The sequence below is a fragment of the Myotis myotis genome, unplaced genomic scaffold (genome assembly GCF_014108235.1).
Source record: "Myotis myotis isolate mMyoMyo1 unplaced genomic scaffold, mMyoMyo1.p scaffold_m19_p_2, whole genome shotgun sequence".
NCBI classification, from domain to species: Eukaryota; Metazoa; Chordata; class Mammalia; order Chiroptera; family Vespertilionidae; genus Myotis; species Myotis myotis.
In genome coordinates, this window is record NW_023416324.1 from 215,572,932 (window position 1) to 215,593,452 (window position 20,521).

Here is a 20,521-nt window from a genome sequence, read left to right on the forward strand (position 1 = left end):
AAGGACTACAACTCCCAGCGCGAGGGGGCACCCAGCGCATGCGGCCTGACGACCTACGCCTACATTTCCCAGCGGGCCGAGCGGCTACGCTGACGCACGCATGCGCCCTCGCACCTCCCTCCCAGCCCGGGTTTGACCTCCAGCGCCGGGGAGAAGATGGCCTCGCCTGCAGCGTCCGGGCTCGCCCGGCAGGTGAGACGGTGGAGGCCCTGAAAGCCGGCGGGAGGATGCCCCCTGGGGTGGTCGCGCCGGACCCCTAGAGCCACAGCGCGAGGCCACAGCTGGGAGCATGGCCGCCGTTCGGGGTCGCGGAGCCCTGCGAGTGGGGGCGACGCGAGGCGGCTCCGGCGGCCGCGCACCCACACCCCGGGCGCGGCGGGCGGGGGGCGCGGGCCTGACCTCTGCGGCCTCCGAGCGGCTCCGGGGAGCTGCAGGCTGGAGGCCCCAGGAGCTGGGCGCACGGCTTCCCCGGGTTGCGAGCTAAGGACACTGCCCGCCCCCCGATCGTCCCCCTCCCTGGGGCGTCGCGATCTGACCGCGGGCGTCATGGTGACGCTAAGGAAGGGCTGTAAAGCGCAGCCCACGTTCTTGTAAGGAGAGTGAGATGGCAGCGTTTCAATGGCCCGTCCCGCTCGGGGGAGAGCGAGATCCGAACCCACGGAGTCACGGAAGAAGGAGGGGAAGCCCGGGCCCTTCTGCTGTTTGCCCGCGCGACGCTCTCCCTGGCCTGACCTCTGACCCTCAGGGAACTTTCCCGCAAGAGCCGCGGCGTCTTTTCATCCTCGCGGCCGGTTTGGTGCGAACTCTGCGGAGCTGGGGTTGCAGCGTGAAGGTGGCCCGCGGCCTCTCCGGGGATGAGCTGCCATCGCAGAACCGGGCCTGTTCTCGCACCGGACCTGCCCCCTCCCCAGGGCTGAGCCTCGTCCCCAGAAGGCACGTGGCCTCTCAGAAGGTGCCCCTCTTGCCAATGGTGGCCGGAATCCTGCCGCTTTGCAGTAACGTCCTGCTCACGGGTGGTTCTATAAATGCTAAACATCTTCCCTTTCTTTTTGAAGCACCAGTTTCCTTGTTGTTCTGTGTTCTGTTTTCTCTCTGTTCTGGAGCGCCGGCCTCAGCCTGGCCCAGCAGACGCGCTCACCGCGGGAAGGCAGCTTCCCACGCCGCTGGGCGAGGCTGTGCGCTGGGAGCTCACTCCTGGCCGAGAGCAGCCCGCCCTCCCTGGGCCTGTGATGACACGGGAGAAACCAGCCGTGTCCACGTCCTGCTTACTGTAAAATGACCTCGAGATCCGAGTGTGACCTGCTTTCCTTTTTTCAAAGGTGCGATGCTTCAGCACGTCTGTGGCCAGGCCGTTCGCCAAGCTGGTGCGGGTAGGTCGGCTTCTGTCATTGCAAAGCGGAGACCGGGGTCCAGCAGCAGTGCCGCCAGGGCCTGGGCCTGTGCACCGTTGTCGTTTCAAAACGTGCCGTGTGCGTGGGGTTGGGGACGAACAGTGTCGAATGCCTCCCGTGCGGCAGGCACGTCCGTAACCTTTAAACGGGAGAGTCCCGGAACCCGGAATGGTGATGGGGAGCGGCTGGCCTTCCCGCTTCACAGGGGGAAATGGAGACTCTGGGAGGACTTGTCCCGTGTCACTCCGCTTGGTCCTGGGGCTGCCCTGGAACCAGACTCATTCAGAGCCTGAGCTATTCTCCGGGCCCACGGCTGTTCTAGGTGGTTAGGCTGAAGGGGTTGGACACGGTCTTAACTAAGGCCCTCGCTCTGCGGGGAGGAACTGGAGGGTCAAAGGTTGATCGGCCGGGGGAAGACTTGAGAATTGCCGTTCAGGATAGCTCTGACAACATAGTTAACTTGTATGCCACAAAAGATGTCTTTTTAAATACAGCTATTTAATTCCGCTATTGACAGTAGAATATTAACTGATTTTCCTTTTTGTCCCCTGCCCCACCTTTTTTATAAAGCCACCTGTTCAGGTGTACGGGGTCGAAGGCCGCTATGCCACTGCTCTGTACTCTGCTGCATCTAAACAGAATAAACTGGATCAAGTAGAAAAGGAGCTGACAAGAATAGCGGTGAGTGCTTTCCTGCCCATTGCTTACTACATTCCCACTGTGTTTTTTTCTTTAGAGAATGACCTGGGTTGTGGGATGGGTTTGACTAAAACCGGAAGTCGGCCGAGACTTAGAAAGGAGCCTCTTGCCTTAAGACTGTAAGTGAGAGTGAGAGAAAAGTGTGACGCTACAGGCGTCACTAACTGTCCATTGGCCAACCCAGATTCCAGAATCTCTTCGTGTATGTCATCCAGCAGTTCGGGGAAAATGTTGGTTTGGGGCCACACATTGCAGTTCCTCATTAGATGGCGGCGGATCAGAGACAGGCCCCAGGCGGGCGCCAGGGAGAAGCTGCTAACGCAGTCACCGAGGGCGGCAGGGGGGTGACAGAGATGGAAGCAGCGTCGGTCACTGGATCCAGACGTGTGTGGGTTCACAGAGGGGAGACAAAGGGGTCTCAGGTGCCTGCACTCCTGTGTTCTGCCTGCTGTCCCTCCCAGACGGGGGGTGGGAGGCTGTTCTGAAGCACCACACCCCCCCGGCTGGGCTGGTTCTCGAGCTCTGAGCGGGAGCACAGAGGGTCACCTGAGCCAGAGAGGCCCCTCCAAGGGGCACCGTTTAGGTCCGCACCTGAGGGCTGGCCTTGCCAGCATCCTCTCAGTACGTGAAAAACTAGGGCAGGACCCATATCAAATACGTTCAGATACGCAGTGAACTGGGTTTTTGGGGTGCATACTTTTTTATAGTCTCTGTCGAAAAGCAAAAGTTAATTTTCAGAAATTTAAAAATGTCTACATTTTTTCAAGAAATAGCGTATCCTATGTGAAATCATGGTGTGGTGTATGCTTAAAGGCAGAGAAAATTATTTGATTGTAACTGTTCTTTGTGCTTTGAGAGTACCAATTTAATTCATTAAATACATGATCCATAAGAAGTGTGTGTGTGGCAGCTAGGATCGTTTATGCTCTAAAGAACTTAAAAAATTCTTTTTTGGCACTTTTAGCAACTCTTGAAGGAACCCAAAATGGCTGCCTCCATTTTGAATCCCTTTACGAAGCGTTCTGTTAAAGTGAAAAGCCTGAACGAGCTGACAGCCAAGGAGAAGCTCTCTCCCCTCACGGCCAACCTGATCAGTAAGTACTGGCTCTCTCCCAAGTCCCTGCAGACTCGCTGCTGGGAAGGCCGTCCCGGGGCAGGCGCATGGGCGTCCCTGCCCTTGACAGAGAGTCAGGCCTCCCCCGCCTGTCCTTTCCTCTCCCCAGTGACCATCTGCGGATTGAGGTTTGAGGGGCCCTGGCTCACGATGCTAAGATGTGAGTGTCTAATCTCAGTCTCTCAGCCCATGGCCACCAGTGGGATTCGCACCATCAGGATGGTCTGTAGCCTGGCTGTCCCTCTGTCCTTGGAGAAATTTGCATCCTTCAGTCCATCAGGTTGCTTTTCAAATCCCAGGTCAACTCAGAATACAAGTTCCAAAGAATGTGTATTTGTGCCACCATTTTTTAAAATACACAGTGTTAATTTGAGGATTTGTAGCCGAATGTTAAATTCTGAGACCTACATTTGAAAATCAGATGCAAGCTGTGATCAAAATATTCAAAGAAGAACTAACATTCAAACAAGAGCTAACACCTCTCCTCTCTATTCCAAAAAATCCAAGAGGAGTGAAGACTCCCAAGCTCATTTTACGAGGCCAGCATTGTCCTAATTCCAAAACCAGATAAAGACACTACAGAGAAAAAAATTATAGGCTAATATCCCTGATGAACACAGGTGCTAAAATCCTCAACAAAATATTAGCAAATCAGATCTCCAGCAATACATTTAAAAGATCATACGCCGTGGCCAAGTGGGATTTATTCCAGGGATGCAGGCTGGTACAATATATGCAAATAAGTTAATGTGATACAGCACATGAACCAATGGAAGGATAAACATCCAGCACCCAGTTATGATTAAAACTCAGCCAAGTGGGAATAGAGGGAACATACCACAATATAACGAAGGCCATGACACCCCTACAGCCAACATCATACTCAGCGGGCAAAAGCTAAAAGCATTGCCCTTAAAATCAGGAAGAAGACGGGTGTCTGCTTTCACCTCTCTTACCCGCATAGCACTGGGAGGCCTGGCCACAGCAATCAGACAAGAGAAAAGGCATCCAATTGGAAACTAAAAAGGAAAAACATTATTTGTAGATGACATGATACTGTAGAGAGAGAGAACCCTAAAAATCCCACCAAAAAACTATTAGAACTGATAAATTAATTTAGTAAAGGAGCAGAATATAAAATATCCAGAAGTCATTTGCATTTTTATAAACCAATAATGTACTATCAGAAAGGCAAACTAAGAAAACAACCCCATTTACAGTCACATTAAAAAAAAAACAACTAGAAATAACTTTAACCAAGAATGTAAAACACCTATACTTAGAAAATTATAAGACACCGAAGAAATTGAAGAAGATACAAGTAGATCATATACCATGCTCATGAATAGGAAGAATTAATATCAGTAAAATGTCTATACTAGCCAAAGCAATGTATGGATTCAACACAATTCCTATTGAGATACCAATGGTAGATTTCACAAAAATCTGTATGGAACCACAAAAGACCCTGAATAATCAAAACAGCCTGGTACTGGCATAAAAACAGACACTTAGATCAATGGAACAGAATAGAGAGCCCAGAAATAAACCCGTGCCTTTATGGTCAATTAATATTTGACAGAGGAGGCAAGAACATACAGTGGGGCAAAGATAATCTATTGAATGAATGGTGTTGGGAAAACTGGACAGATACATGCAAAAAAAATGACACTAGACCATCTTACACCATGCACAAGAATAAACTCAAAGTCAATTAAAGACTTAAATGTTAGACTCAAAACCATAAAAATCTTAGAAGAAAACGTAAAGTCTCAGACATTTCTCGTAATAGTATTTTTTCCGATGTATTTTTGGGGGACAAGGGAAATAAAAAGTGGGACTGCATCAAACTAAAAAGTTTTTGTACAGCGAAGAAACCATCAACAAAATTAAAAGACAATCCACTGAATGGGAGAACCTATTCGCCAGTGACACATCTGATGGGTTAATATCCAAAATTTATAAAGAACTAATGCAACTCGACACCACAAAAGCAATCCAATTTACAAAATGGGCCAAGGACCTGAATGGACACTTCTCCGAAGAGAACATACAGGTGGCAAATACACGTGGAAAGATGCTCAGCACCACTAATTACAACTGTGGGACATCACCTCACACCTGTCAGAGTGGCTTCATCAGTCAACACACACGTGCTGGCGAGGATGTGGGGAGAAGGGGACCTCGTGACTGCTGGTGGGAAGGCAGCGGGTGCAGCCCCTGGAAAGCAGCATGGAAGGTCCTCAAAAAATTAAAGGTGCAACTGCCTGTGACTCGGCAGGCCCACTCCCGGCACTGCGTCTGAAGAGCCCGAAACACGAGTGTGAGAGAACATCTGCACGCCTCTGTCACAGCCGTGCTACGTACAGTAGCCAAGCCAAGGTCTGCAGACAGCCAAGTGCAGACGAATGACTAAACTGCGGTGCATTTACACACGGAACCCTACTCGGCTATAAACAAGGAAACCCTCCCCTTTGCGACAGCACGGAGGGGCCTGGAGAGCATTATGCTAAGTGCACTGAGCCAGTCAGAGAAAGACAAGTGCTATATGATCTTTCTTCTATGTGGAATCTAGAACAAAATAAACAAACTATAAACAGACTCATGGAGGCAGAACAGGCTGACAGCTGTCAGAGGGGAGGGGGCTGGGTGAGAGAGCTGAAGGGACTAAACAGATAAGACTAGTATATCTGTTTCAAATCTGGATAAGACACACGCCCCTTACTAATTTAAATGTATGTTGGCACAATCTCTTTTAAGAAAACAAACTAACATTGAGTAACAATCTCCTCCATTCGCATTCTTAAAGAGCATTAAATATAATATTTTTAAAAAATATATTGATTTCAGAGAGGAAGGGAGAGGCAGAGAGAAAGAGATAGAAATATCACAGATGAGAGAGAATCATGGATCGGTTGCCTCCTGCACACCCCCTACTGGGGATCGAGCCTGCAACCAGGCACGTGCCCTTGACCAGAATAGAACCTGGGACCTTTCAGTCCGAAGGCCAACACTCTATCCACTGAGCCAACCCAGCCAGGGCTAAATATAATATTTTAAGGCCACAAATGATGCTTTGGGGGTGACTATAATACCCACGAATGACCATTTTAAGTGAGTGTCCAGTTACTGAAATACCATCACTTCCCCAGATTTGCTCGCTGAGAACGGCCGCCTGACCAGCACGCCCGCCGTCATCGCCGCCTTCGCCACCATGATGAGTGTGCACCGGGGGGAAGTCCCGTGCACCGTGACCACTGCCTCGGTGAGTGGGGCTGTGGCCGCGGCCTTCGCCTGGGCATTTCGTGCATCACGTTTGCAGAACAAAAAAGAAAAAGTGGCTAAAATCAAGACCTGGGGAAAGGTGACCTGTCACGGGAGGTTTGCTCTGTTCCGCCCGCTTCCGGGAGCCTGCGCTCCAGGGGCTCACGCACCTTCACGCGTCCCTGACGGGGCTGAGGGTGAGGGACAGCGCTTTGTGCTCCGACGCAGGTGTGACTCTTCGTTCGTTTACTGAGACTCGGGTTTCCAGCCTTTGGGGGTGAAGGGGAGAGTGGGGCGCACAGGCCCTTGACTCTTGCTGACTTGATGGTGTGGGCTGTGATAGGCGCCATTTACTGAACCCTTCCATGTGCCGGGTACCTTTGTGATTTACTGTCCACGGCCCATGCGAAGTAGAAGTGATTATCTCCATGTCACAGGCGAGGAAACCAGCCCAGGGAAGTTGAGTTGTTTGTTCTGGTCACAAGTGGTGAAGCCCGGATTTGAACTCAGACCCTCTCCACAGCCCATACTCCTTCGGGTACCCCCTCCCCAGAGTTCATTTTCTTATCCCGAGTCTGTCTGTTCCTGCGCTTCAGTGTGGGAAACCATCTGTGGGACTTCACCCCGGAGAGCGGCAGGTGTGCCCGGAGTCTCAGTGCCTGCCTCCTGGCGGCCATTCCTAGTCCGTACGGCACTCTGCGTCTCCAAAGAGCGGTGTCAGGGACATTTCACTTCATTTATTAATTGATTTTAGAGACAGAGGGAGAGACATCGATTTGTGGTTCCCCTTACTCACGCTGTCAGTGGTTGGTTCCTATAAGTGCCCTGACCACGAAGGAACCGCAACCTCGGCGCAGCAGGACGATGCTCCAGCCTGGCCAGGCCAGTTTCAGGGACATTTACCAGCTCGAGGGCCACACTGTCCCATGGCCAGGCCCTGGGCAGGTCGCTCTACTCTTTAAAAAACCATACACTTCCATTAGTGACTAAGGGCATCGACTTTAGAAATAGACTGATTTCCAATGTTGGCGCTGGTCCTCACTCCCTGGGCAACAAAGAGTGTGGGGCGCAGTTTCTTAGCCACTGTGAGCCTCAGTTCTCCCACACGTGAAGTGGGAATAATGACTGCTGGCCTCCTGGGGAGATGGGGCCTCCCAGTCCTGGGGGATGGGGCCTCCCAGGCCGATGGGTATTTTTCCTGACGATGGGAAGTGTCCGTTTTGTAAAAAAGGGTTATGTTCTTTTCAGGCTTTAGATGAAGCCACACTCTCTGAATTAAAGACGGTCCTGAACAGCTTCCTGGCCAAAGGCCAAGTGTTGCAGTTGAAAGTTAAGGTAGGTTTATTACGTGGGGTTTCCTCGGGCTGTCACTCGGGACAGTGAGACGTCAGGTCTGCCCGTGCTGATGCGCCTGTCGTGGGCCTGGGGTTTCCCGTCTGAGGGCTGCAGGTCCGCGCCCAGCGGACGCCTCTTTCTGGGTGTGCTCTGTCCGTGCGGGCAGCACGCAGCCTCGGAAGCGCTTTGCATCTTCCCTTTTGCTTGGTGCGAGGTCCGTGTGTTTTCACATGTCCAACCGGTTTCCTCCTAGACTGACCCGTCAATCATGGGCGGGATGATTGTGCGCATTGGAGAGCGGTATGTTGACATGTCCGCGAAAACCAAGATCCAGAAGCTCAGCAAGGCCATGCGGGAGGTGTTCTGAACGCACTGAGGCTTCTGTCGGTGAAATGGAAAGTTTGGAGCAACAATAAAATGCTTCCTGAACAGAACATGCTGTTCACTGTTCTTCACGTGGAAACACGGGAGCCTTACTTTTATACGAGGGACCCGTGTACAAACTTGTGCACAGTGGGGTCCCAGGCCTGGCCTGTGATCAGGGTCAATCAGGTTCCCCACCTCCCAGCCACCCCGCCGACTCCTTCCCTCACTCCCTCAGCACCTAGCGCTGCCGCTGGTCACCTGCCATGTTCCGCACCGCCCCCTGGTGGTCAGCACACATTAGCAAGCGATCAAACTCCCGATTGAACGCCCAAGGGGAAATTGTGCATATTAGCCTTTTATTATATGGGCTTGTTCTGGCAGTATCTCCTCATAAAAAGACGAAAGGCCCTTTGGCTAGAGAACCCGGAGTGTGTAGATTATTAGGAACCTAAGGAAGCTCGTGTCCGTTAGGAAAAGTAGTCACCCTTGTTGAGCCTCATTTTATGCCCGGCCCCAGGACACCTGTCTCCCTGGCCTCACTCACCAGGGCGGGGCTGAGCCTGGGGGTGGGTGCCCGCGAACCAGGCTGCTGGTGGTCTTGGAGTTTCCGCTTTTAGTGTCCATCTCAAACAAGGACCCTGAAAGCGGTTCTCGGCCAGACACGGGCGGCCGTCCCTCTCTGCTGCCTCCCAGTGCCAGGATCCACCCCATCACTGGCCTAGGGGGTTGGGCCTCCTGAAGTGCTGGGTGCTGCTCATCCACTTATTCTTTTGTGTGTGTGTGTGTGTGTGTGTGTGTGTGTGTACATAGCTATAATAATAAAAGCGTAATATGCTCATTAGACTGGACATCCTTCTGGACGAAGCCAGGGCTGTCAGGAAGCCAGGGTCCTGGGTGCCGGAGGGAAGCCGGTGCCAGCAGCCGGGGGAAGGAAGGCCTACTCTTGCACGCGTTTCGTGCATCAGGCCTCTAGTATATTTGTGTGTGTGTGTGTGTGTGTGTGTGTGTGTGTGTGTGTGTTGAGTGATTTTTTTGTTAAACTTCACCCGTGGATATTTTTTCCATTGAGAAGAAGGGAGGGGGAGAGAGAAACATCAATGTGAGAGACACATCGATTGCCTCCTGCATGCACCCTGATCAAGTCCAGACATTGAGCTGCAACAAGGTATGTGCCCTTGACCAGAATCGAACCAGTGACCCTTCAGTCCTTGGGCCATTGAACCAGCCACTGAGCAAAACTGGCTAGGGCTGTTTTTACTGAGGGAGAAACATTGATCGATTGCCTCCTGCATGCACCCCGACAGGAGCAAGCCTACAACCGGGCCTGTGCCCTGACCAGGAATGTAACCGGCAACCTTTTGGTGACGGGGCGACGCTCAACCAACTGACTCACACGAGCCCGGTGCCCGTCCCGTCGCCTGACGCGCTGCCCGTCCTGTGCCTTCGACCTGGTGTGAGCCCAGAGTGGTTTGTCTGCGATCCTGAGCTCTTAGGACATCACTGCCTGACTAGTCAGGGGCACTGGCCTCTTCCCTTAGACTCAGATTTAAAAATGAAACAGCCAACACCACCATAGCTGCCAGTGTGCATGAATCAACATACCTTTTTTGTCAGACCGGCAACAAGTGTATTTCTTGTGCCACAGAATTTATGACCAACAAAATGAGCAGGGCGAACCCCTGTGCTCAGAGACAGCCTGTCCTCGGCCCAGGAGTGGCCATGCCCTGCGCTCACAGCGGAGGTGTGACCCCTGGAGAGGAGCCTGGTGGGAGGAAGAGCCCCTACAAAGTCCACTCCACAAACGTGGGTTCCTCTCACCAGCAGGCCACAAGTTCCAGTGTCCAGAAAGTTCCGTAGGTCAGGGCGGTGGCTTACCGCCCAGTGAGTCCCAGAACACGGGCCGGCTGCTCTGGTCCCCGACGGACACAGGTGGGGTTGAAGCCGGTGACTCCGGCCGTGCAAGCTGCTTCCGACAGCAAAGCCCCCCACTGGAGCCGGGGTCCCCACAGGTCAGGGAAGCATAACGCCCACGTCCAGAGGCTCGTGCAGGCCTCACGCGCTAAGACGTTCGTAAACACCCGTTACCGGCTCGATGGCCTCACCCTCTGGCTCCTGAGCCCGGGATTGATGGACTGAACACCTGGCGCAGCATCGCCACCGGACGGAGCGCACCCGGTCTCGCCTGCAAAGTCTCGCCGCCGAGGGCTTGCTCAGGACTCCCGGCCCCTCGGCCTCCAGGGGAGCCTGTCCCACAAGGCGCCCTCAGCCCACGGGACGCCCCTCGGGGTGCCCTGCAGCCTCGGCCTCTCACCCGCGCCTCCCGGCAGCCGCCGGCCCCTCTGCAGCCGAGGAAGACGGGGTCTGGGGTGGCGCAGGACCCCGTGCTCACCCCACCAGCCAGGCCTTTCATCCCCTCTTCCTGCTGGTGCCACCCTGCCCCCCACCACACCTGGCACCTCAGCTGCCGGCACTGGAGCCACCGGGCAAAGCCAGCCATAGCTGATTCCCTGGGCCTCTTCCACGCGCCCCAAATGCTCCCAACCCGCCCGCTCACCCAGCCAGCCGTCGAGCAGCCCCTCCTGGTGGCCCCCAGGGAATAGTAGACAGCCGACTGCCGCCCCCAGAGCCCCCTGGTGGGCAGGGCCACCTCTGCAGCTCAGAGCTCTGCAGGTCCATGGGCCCGGACACCCCGGCCCCAGCAGGGACCAGCGTGCCCCCACCTGGCACCACATTGCCTCCTTGCTGTCACCTTGGCCGAAACCATGGCTTCCTCCTCGAAAACCAGCTACACAGTCTCCTAAGGGGACACCTGAGGCGGGCACGGTGTCGGGGCCTCTGGGTACTTTCCCAGGAGCCAGGAGCCGGGAGCCCCCCACCCCCCGGTGCTGCTTGGCCCCAATTCAGCTCCCCACCACCCCGCTCAGCGAGATGGGCCCCCCAGGGACAGACCCCGTGCCCAGCCTCCTGGTGGTACCTGATCGGAGAGCGGAGTCCGGCCGGTGGAGAGGAGCGGAGCGGAGAGCGGGGGAGCGGACGCCTGGCCTCCTGGACTGGCCTGGAACGCGCCTCCTGGCGGCCCCTGGCCCGCGGGCTGGACGCAGGGGAGACGGTGGGAGCTGCAGCAGCCTCCTCCACGGGAAAGGCCAGGTGAGTCCAAGGGCAGAGCCGCCCGCCGGCCCTGCCCACAGACCGGGCTGCCAACAGGAGGGAGGAGGGAACCTCTCGTTGAAGCCCCCGGGCTTCGGCCTCTAAGTCTTGGCAGCTGAGCCTGTTACTGACCAACATCCAGGTTCCCACACGCACCTGCGTCCGCCCAGCGCACCTGCTGTTGGGAGGCCCACGCTGCACTCCCGGCGTCACAGCAAATCCCGCAAACCCGCAGCCTCCAGACCACGGAGGCCCCCGGGGGTGGGGGCGGGACAGTCATCTGCGGGGAGCCTCTTACCGCCCAAATCCTTCAGAATCACAGGAACCTCCCTGTGCTCCAGCCCATGGAAGTGGGGGAAACCAGCAAACCTCCACACAGCGTCCCCCGTGGCCATCGGCGATGAGCCCGAGATCAGTGGTCTAGACTCTAGGACATTCTTCACAGCCCTTCCCACCAAGGAGACACTTTGAAGCAACTTAAACATGCACTCATTCAGAACTGTTCAGATAAATCAGGGAAACTAGGATGCATTCAGACAGTGGGATACGATGCAGTCCTTACATTTATAAATATTCTGCCCGGCCGGCGTGGCTCAGGGGTTGAGCATCAGCCTACAAACCAGGAGGTCACAGTTCAGTTCCCAGTCAGGGCACAGGCCCAGGTTGCAGGTTTGATCCCCAGTGCGGGGCGTGCATGAGGCAGCTGATCCATGATTCTCTCTCATCATTGATGTTTCTCTCTCTCTCCCTCTCCCTTCCTCTCTGAAATCAATAAAAATATATTTAAAAAATATATATTCTTCAACATATATATCTATTCTATATATCTACATATATCTCAATATGTATGTGTGTGTGTGTGTGTGTGTGTGTGTGTATAAATCTGATTTAAAGCATTCAAAATATAAGCGGGATGATTTATGTACATTATGTTATTGAACCGTGCCTGCACATGAGAAGAGCTTGGTGCATATTAGCAATTAAATAATACCACGTGATCTTACTCATTTATGGATAATAAAGACCATTATAAACTTATGAACAAAAATAGATACAGAGGCAGAGCAGCCTTGAACAGGCTGTCAAACTGCAGCGGGAAGGCCGGGGAGGGTTGGGGGGCAGGAGGGGGTGGTAAGAGATCAACCGAAGGACTTGTATGCATGCATATAAGCATAACCAATGGACATAAGACACTGGGGGGTAGGGGAGGCCAGGGGATTGTCAAGGGCGGGAAAAAAAGGAGACATATGTAATACCCTTTGTAATACTTTAAGCAATAAAACGATTTTTAAAAAATAATAATACTACTAGAGAATCTGGAATGCACGCACACAAGCACATGTGCACACACACAGGCACACACTAGCACACACAAGCACAGGCACACACAGGCACACACAAGCACACGCACACGCACACGCACACGCACACAGAAGAATTTCAGGAAAGATGGCACAGAATGGAACGTTTATTTCCGAGTGGGAAAATCTCTCTATTAAGTGGTTTCATTTTCTTTGTGTTTTCCGGTGCTTGCTGAATTTTCTGCATTAACAAGTATGACTTCTGTAATTAGAGGAAAGATAATGAATGTTCTAGAATAAAATAGTGCCTTGGTTATGTTGGCACTTAAATAGGTATTATTCACGGTTTTATACCAGCGATTCCTCATCCCAGTGAGTTGGGACGGGGACCTTGTCAGTCTCAGAGAAAGCGGGGCACAGTTTCTCTGTTTTTAATGACATTTAATTTATTTTTTAAAACTTCAAATAACCACCAAGAAAAGGGCATCTGATGTTTATCTTTTCACAAATGGGGCCGCTGGTTTAGAGTCCAAGTCAAGAGGTTGGGGAGTCAGTTTTTAAAATGTGCTCTAACCATCAACGACTGTCCAAGCCAAACAGAGGACTGAAGGCCTGGTCGTGTTTAGATAAATCCGTGATGAAACAGGAAGAATTACCGTGAAACCAGGGCAGAGGAAGTGCTACACTTACCGTGGGAACTGAGGTGACGGCTTCCGGGCGGGTTTGCTGTCGGCCCGAGGTGTTAACAGTGAAGGTTTGAGGTTGTTGGAATGGACAGCCTCCTGGTGGGCAGCCAGGCCGCCCTGAGTGTCTGTGGGACAATCTGCTTCCATGCCACCCCCACCCATTTCTCCTGCTGCACACACGGACCCCTCAGGGTCTCCGAAGCACATGGGGCCGGGACTCGTGTCTGCTTCGTGCTAAGGTTTGTCTGAAGGAGGCAAGGGACCATTGAGAGGGGGGTTGGTTGGTATTTTAAGGTTATTTTTACATCATTTTCCTTCCACAACCACAGCCTTATCTGCCGGCTCGGAAAGGAGGTGGGACAGAAAGAACCCGAAGAGCCCACCGCCGCGGCTGGCTTTTCTGGCTTTATTTGGGGGCTGTGTGACTCAGAGCACACGTCAGCGGCCGGCACAGGAGGGGACTGCTCCTTCTCGCAGACACACGGGAATAGCACATGTCGGGGTCACCACTGGCTTAAAGAAGGAAAACAATAACACAGTCACTGGCATCGGAGTCGGTGAGACTTAACAGTTCGCACATCATAAGGTGCCAAAGAGACACAGACAGCAAAACGAACCGTATCTCCTTTTAAACCACAAAAACAGAGGCCTAACGCTTGGGCCCGCCCCGTCCAACTTGAGACGAATACATCGTTCCACGTTTACTGCAGAGCCTGTGGCTTTTAGAACTCCAGTGCCCTTCGGCTCAGACAAGAGAGTCCCGTCCGGGGGAAACTAGACGTAGATCACAGTCAGCAGGACATCCCCTCCCCAGGCACTGTGCACCTGGCAGGGCTGTGTGGGCACGTGGCCAGCGGCCCTGGGACCATCTGTCCCTGGAAACACAGGACTCGGTCAGGATGGCGACTGTCTTTTCCTAACGGGGTGGAGCCCACTTCTGCTGGCATGGCTGGTCCTCGGACTTTCTGGAACAAAGTTGCTGCCCGGCCAGGAGGGTGGGGGGCTAAGGAAGGGCCTGGACCTGCTCCGGGCAGAGGGCCCCGAGCTCCATACCCTGGTGGCGGCCACAGATGGGACACGGGGACGCACACAAGCTCTCAACGGCTCCGCCTTCGGGGATCAAGTCCGCTGCGTCCACAGGGCAGCTCCTCAGGGCGTCTGTAGGTGATGTGAGTGCAGCAGATTCCAGGAAGCTTCTGGAAATCGCGGCCCCCACCCCCTCGAGTCCAGGAAGCCACCAGGACTCCAGCATCGGCCCCTTTCAGGCCATGGAAGAGCCACCTGCTCTGGTGGTCGCATGTGGCTTGTGGAAAGGAACGTTGAAAACCTAAAAATCACATTCCCCGGGCGTCAAGCCACGGGCCCTCCACTTTCCACAGTGGCCCATCCACATGCACCGGCCCTGCCACCCCAGGCCCGGCTGCTTCACCTCTAGCTTCTCCCCCGTCACACCAGGCCGCTAGCTTCACCCCTAGCTTCACCCCCGTCACACCAGGCCGCTAGCTTCACCCCTAGCTTCACCCCTGTCACACCAGGCCACTAGCTTCACCCTTAGCTTCACCCCTGTCACACCAGGCCGCTAGCTTCACCGAGGCATCCTCTCCCACCTGCTGGGTGAGGCTTGGCCCCTTGGCGGCCACCACCTGAAATGAGTCCCAAATGCATCTGTCAGGGGTTTAGAAGTTGAGTTTCTTGGGGCGTTGTACCAAGATGGGGGGAAACTCCTGATGGCCACGTAGACGAGGTCTGTGCCCCAGGCAGCCTGGACTTCCGACCCTTTCCTGGCAGGGGAGGGGAGGAGGCTCTTCCCCGGGGTCTCTGTCAGGGGCATGGGCACCGGAGGCTGCTCTGTGATGCCAGGAGCAGCTTCACCAAAAACCCAAGCTTCACCCTCCCCCCCCCCCCCAGGCCGTGCAGCAGGGGAGGCGGGAAGACGCCAGGAACCCCCCACATGCAGACGCCAACGGAGGCACTGCTCCTCCAGGAGGGAGTGGCCAGAAGTCAGATTAGCCACGTGATCTGATCGAGCATTTCCTACTCCCGGGATAGGTTTAACATTTTCCCCCAGTTTTATATACTTACGTTAGACACCTAAAATACTCTCATATACGTACAGAAAAATATCTCTGTGGAAAAGCACACGGGACGATAACAAGTTAAATATCTTTGATACGGACTCCGTTAGCTTCTGCGACATGTGCCGCAGCCTCCTACACACCACACATACATGTAGCCGCGGACAGTCCACAGGCACACGGCAGGGAGCAGGAGGCACCCTGACAGAGCAGCTTCCTCACGCCCTACAGGGGCCTCCGCACCTTCTCAGCTGCAGACCACACAGCACGCAGGGGACCGGAGCGAGGCCCGATGATCACACACAGAGCGTTTCTGCCACAGGTTTCTCACGTGCACACACACGTTTACACAAATGCTGACCCCCTGTGCATGTGAGGCTCCGAAGCTCCTGTGGCTGAGGCAACATGCTCGAACCACGTGAATGCCAGCTCCCCTGTCCACGCAGGGCTGGGGGAGGGCAGCGAGGGACAGCCCACGGCTGGCCAGGTGCCGGAGGACTCGCGCTGAGGCTGGCTTCAGAGTCCCAAGACACGTGGGCTCTTGGCAATGTATGTTTCAAATGCACGTGTGCAAATAAATATCACGACCGAAGATCCGCTGGAATCTGCCTCTGACAGCCAGTCCTCAGCTGAGGACGGTTTAAGGGTGTTGCCTGATAAACATTCATGGAAAGGTTCCCTCCGGAACGAACACTCGTCAAACGCCCCAAGAGACACGTCCACGCTCGCCGGGAAGATGCATTACGGTGGAAACAACGCTCGGCTTGGCTACGTTGTTCAAAGGGACGCCAACCAGGAGATGGACCGGCCATTTCTGTCCGACCTTCCTGTCGCCTTTTCCCTTAATGAACTTCATCACCCCGGACAGAACGGAGGGAGACATGGAGAGGGGGTTATTGCTGCGTGTGTAGAACGAGACCCGTGTGCAGAGGGCGAGCGGGGCTGGCACAGCTGTGGCTGTGGCTGTGGCTGTGGCTGTGGCTGTGGCTGTGGCTCTGGAGCGTCCGGCCCAGCAGGAGCAGCTCGGGAGAGCAGCAAGCCGGGGCAGCAGGGCCGACTCTGATCCTCCGCCCCCGGGAGCTGTGGCTCCAGAACATGGGGCTCCCTGCCCGGGGGCTCTGCCCTCCCTCCTGCCATCACCCTCCTCAAAGGCCAGCGGTGGGACTTGTGGGAGAGCCCAGCGGGGGCGTCCCTGCCGCTCAGAAGCAGGTGCCCCCCAACACCCGTGGTCCATCCGGCCCAGCAGGGCAGGGAGCTGGCTCCATGCCTGGCCTCTCTCCCCGGAGCTGCGATGGAGCAGCGTCCAGCCCTGGGGAGGGGTGAGCACTCCCCCACCCGTAGCCGAGGGTCAGGCACCTTGCAGACGAGGCTGGGGGAGCCGCTCCGTCCCACCAGGAAAGGGGAGAGAAGCCCCGGCGATGACTGAAGACCAAAAGGAAGGGTTTTCTTTCAAATCAGCGGGTCTCCTGGTCAAAGCTCAGAGGCCCGGAGCCCCGCGGCAGGGGGCTCCCTCTCGGGCCCCGGGCCCATCTGCCTGGGGGGGGGGGGGGAGGGCCCTGACAGAGCAGGCCGTGCGCGCTGTCATCCGCCCAGCTCCGCACACCTGCCGGGAGCCGCACAGCCAGGAGCCGCCGAGGAGGCCCCGCTGAGGGCCAGCGGAAAGCAGTGTGGCCCGGGCCTGCGACCTGCAGTCACGGGACCTGTGCTTAGAGGGGCCGGCGTTCAGTTTAATCCCTGCTGTCGCCGCCTCAAAATTCTTAGTAATTGTGAACAGGAGCCTCGCATTTTCATGTTGTGCTCGGCCCACAGAGTCTGAGCACGACAACGGGAGGGTCAGACCAACCTGCTTCCCTGCTCAAGACCATCACCCATTCCTTCCCCGTGGCCCGTGCACGCGCGCACACACATAACACACACGCACACATGCATATGCACATGTACGCACACACATGCACACGCACGCACACATGCATACGCACATGCACGCACACACATAACACACGCACGCACATGCAGAGGGGTGTCTGCATCCCCCCAACAGTCCTGCACGTCCAAGCCTCCAACAGAGACGGTCAGTCACGCAGTGCACAGAGGGGGTCCTGCCTGGGAGCAGAGCCACCCCAGCCAGAGGCCAGCCCTGCTGTGGACAACACCAGCTGAACCCGAGGCCCCTGCACCTGCCCTCGGGGCTCTCAGCCAATCAGACGCAGAGACGTGGAGGCTACGGACACACACAGCCCCGGCCCCAGCAGCAGGGAAAGGCCCCGTGGCCTGGGCACCCCGGGAGGGCGGGGGTCAAGCCCTAACTGCCTGCCCTTGGCTCCATCAGCCTGACCCACAGCGAGCGGGCCCTGGATTCACAGGGGCAGCGCCCTGGGGCCGCGGGAGGGGAGCCAGCGCCCTGGATCCGCCTGCGGGACCCAGGCTTCCGGAGGGAGACCGCCCCCCAGTGGCGGCAGCGGGTAGAAGGGCCGGGCGGGCCCCTCGCCCTTTCTCTGGTTCCTGGTCACCCCCTTTGCCCTGCGCCCCGTTTTGTTTAGACACCGAAGCGGGAGGACGCGAGGGGTCGGGCGGCAGAGGAGGCGCAGAGGGGCTCAGCTGTGGAAACAGCCGCACAGGAATGTTCGCCTTTTGATGCTAAAGTACAAAACCAGGGCTCCGAGGAGAAAAGTAGGCATTTCTGCCGCCACGTGGAGAAACCCGGGCTCCTGGCTGGTGCTCGGTGAAGCCAGAGGGGCGCCCGGTTCCCAGGCTGCGCGCTAGGCCACGCGTGCGGGCGCTGCTGGCCCTGAACGCTAGACGTTCCCCCGCCGGGAGCGCCCGCTGGTGGAGGGGGCCCAGCAGAACCTCCGGACAGACGCTCACCAGCACCCGGCGGACCGCGGGGCAGACGGCCACCACGGCCACCACGCGGTCGGCAATCGTCCCGGTGAGTGTTGCTGGTCCCCGAGGCGAGGCGAAGGGGAGACGCGGCAAGGGGGGTGGGGGGTAGGGGGTGGGGGGGGGCGCTGGTGGGCCTGCACGTCACGGGAACAATCCTCTGGAGGGGAGGGGGTGCCACTTCAGTGACTTAAAGTGAGATCCACATGAGGCTGCCAGGGCCACAGGCTGGCTCCCCACCTCCCGCCCCGGGAGGGGCCTGGCCGGGATGGGGGCTCCCTGATGCCTGTGAAGGGACCAAGCAGGAGCTGAGAGATGGAACCCAGAGCTGAGACTGTCCACGTGTTGGCATCAGGGCTCAACGCTCCCAAGATGGGGCGGCTCGGTGCCCCTGCCTCCGGTGGGATGTTGCCGTGACTACCAGGGACAGGTTCTGGCTCCTGGGAGATCAGGCTCTGTACCTGGGTGGGCCTGGTCCTGGCAGGGTGCAGGGGGAGGAAGCGGCTGTTCTAGAACTTCCCTCTATTTAATTTTTTAAAAAATATTTTTATTGATTTCAGAGAGGAAGAGAGAGGTGGAAACATCAATGATGAGAGAGAATCATGGGTCCTGCACACCCCCCAATGGGGATCAAGCCTGAAACCCCAGCATGTGCCCTGACCAGGAATCCAACCGTGACCTCCTGGTTCATAGGTCAACGCTCAACCCCTGGGTCACGCCGGCCGGCCTAGAACGTTCCTCTACTTACACACCAGGGAGGGCGCCACACAACACGCTGGGGTGGAGCTGGGGCAGCTGAGTGAGAAGCCGCAGGCATTTCAGCTCCCGGGGGCACAGGGAGGAGGTGCTGCTGGACCGAGTTCCTCTCGGGGACCGGGGACCCCGGCTAACACTGCCCAAGGTCACCCGGCTCGTCTGTGCTCTGGGCCTCATTCTGGACGGAGGCTGAGGAGAAGTGGGCAGACCCCCTACCGAGTCTAACGACCCTGCCACCTCTGTGCACAGCTGTCCCTTTCAAAGCTCATTCCAACCCCAAAGAGAAGGGAGCAGAAAATCATAAAATAAAAAGAAAGGATAGAAATGAAGGAAAAACCTAAACACTTACTTGCTGTTTCCAATGGGAATTCCTAAAATAGCTACCCATCCAAATTTTCTTAAGAATCAAAAAGGCCCAACCAGCCCTAGCCAGTTTGGCTCAGTGGATAGAGCATCAGCCTACGGACTGAAGGGTCCCGGGTTCGATTCCCAGTCAGGGCACATGCCCGGGTTGAGGGCTTGATCCCCAGTTGGGTGCAGGAGGCAGCTGGTCAATGATTCTCTCTCATCATGGATGTTTCTATTTTTCTCTCCCTCTCCCTTCCTCTCTGAAATCAATAAAAAAATATTAAGAGAGAGAAAAAAAGGGCCAGCCAACCAGAAGAAACGGTTTGGAGTAGAGAGAGGTCTTCCCTCCTCACGCCGTTGGCAGCTCCGAAACATGCCCACGGTGTCCACACCCACCTGGAACCAGCACCCGCGCATGCCCACTGCTCAGCCCTCGGGTCCCAGGGGGCAGGGCTCTGTGCTCCCGTGCCAGCTCCTGGGCAGACAGACAGCGACCTGCCCGGTGGACGGCGATCTGCCCGGGTGGATGGCGACCTCAATCGTCCCTCCCCGGTGGCTCCAGCCACATCCTCCGACCTCACGCCCTCCAAGGGCACCTGGGTACCAGGTCATGAAGATGAGACACCTGTAGGGGTGCGCTTACCACCCCTGAGATAAACCAGCACGAACTTCAGCGAAACCAGAGGAAGCCAGGCGCTTCGCATGCAAGGAGGAAACGCTGCCCTTGTTCCCTTGTGGCCCCGTGGCGCTCAGCTGCCTCCCTGCCCTCTGTGTGCAGGACGTGCGGTGCTGCCAAGAGTCAGGCAGGAAGCCGGCCCCAGGGCAAGAGCGAGGGAAGTGGGGGGGGGGGCAGAGGCAGGGCGGGGGGAGAGGAGCAGGGAGCCACGGCGCAGGTGCCTATGGGTGAGGGACACATGGCGTCTGTGCAACCTCACCCATAGGCAGACGGGAAGAAACGGGGCAGAGTCGGGGGCTCCACGCACCCCCGACGTGCCTCTCCACACGTGCCACAAGTCACAGCGGGCCCTGCGGGCAGCCACACTCACCCTGAAGGACAAGGACAATCAGGATATCAGGATGGGTCACAGTACAGGCCCCAGCACTGAGCCCCGACCCTGTCCCAGGTCTGCCCCCCGGGGGCCAGCGCGGGGATGCCCAG

At 56.1% G+C, this 20,521-nt stretch overlaps 1 protein-coding gene across 1 annotated transcript; it reads left to right on the top strand.

Moving 5' to 3' along the window:
* Window positions 1-74: 74 nt before the first annotated feature.
* Window positions 75-8,237, top strand: ATP5PO (ATP synthase peripheral stalk subunit OSCP). The gene is made up of 7 exons (XM_036351703.1): window positions 75-192; window positions 1,320-1,370; window positions 1,962-2,072; window positions 3,055-3,184; window positions 6,357-6,469; window positions 7,717-7,803; window positions 8,057-8,237. The coding sequence occupies exons 1-7, from the start codon at window positions 157-159 to the stop codon at window positions 8,168-8,170; spliced, it is 642 nt and encodes a 213-aa protein (XP_036207596.1). The 5' UTR covers window positions 75-156; the 3' UTR covers window positions 8,171-8,237.
* The last annotated feature ends 12,284 nt before the right edge of the window (window positions 8,238-20,521 follow it).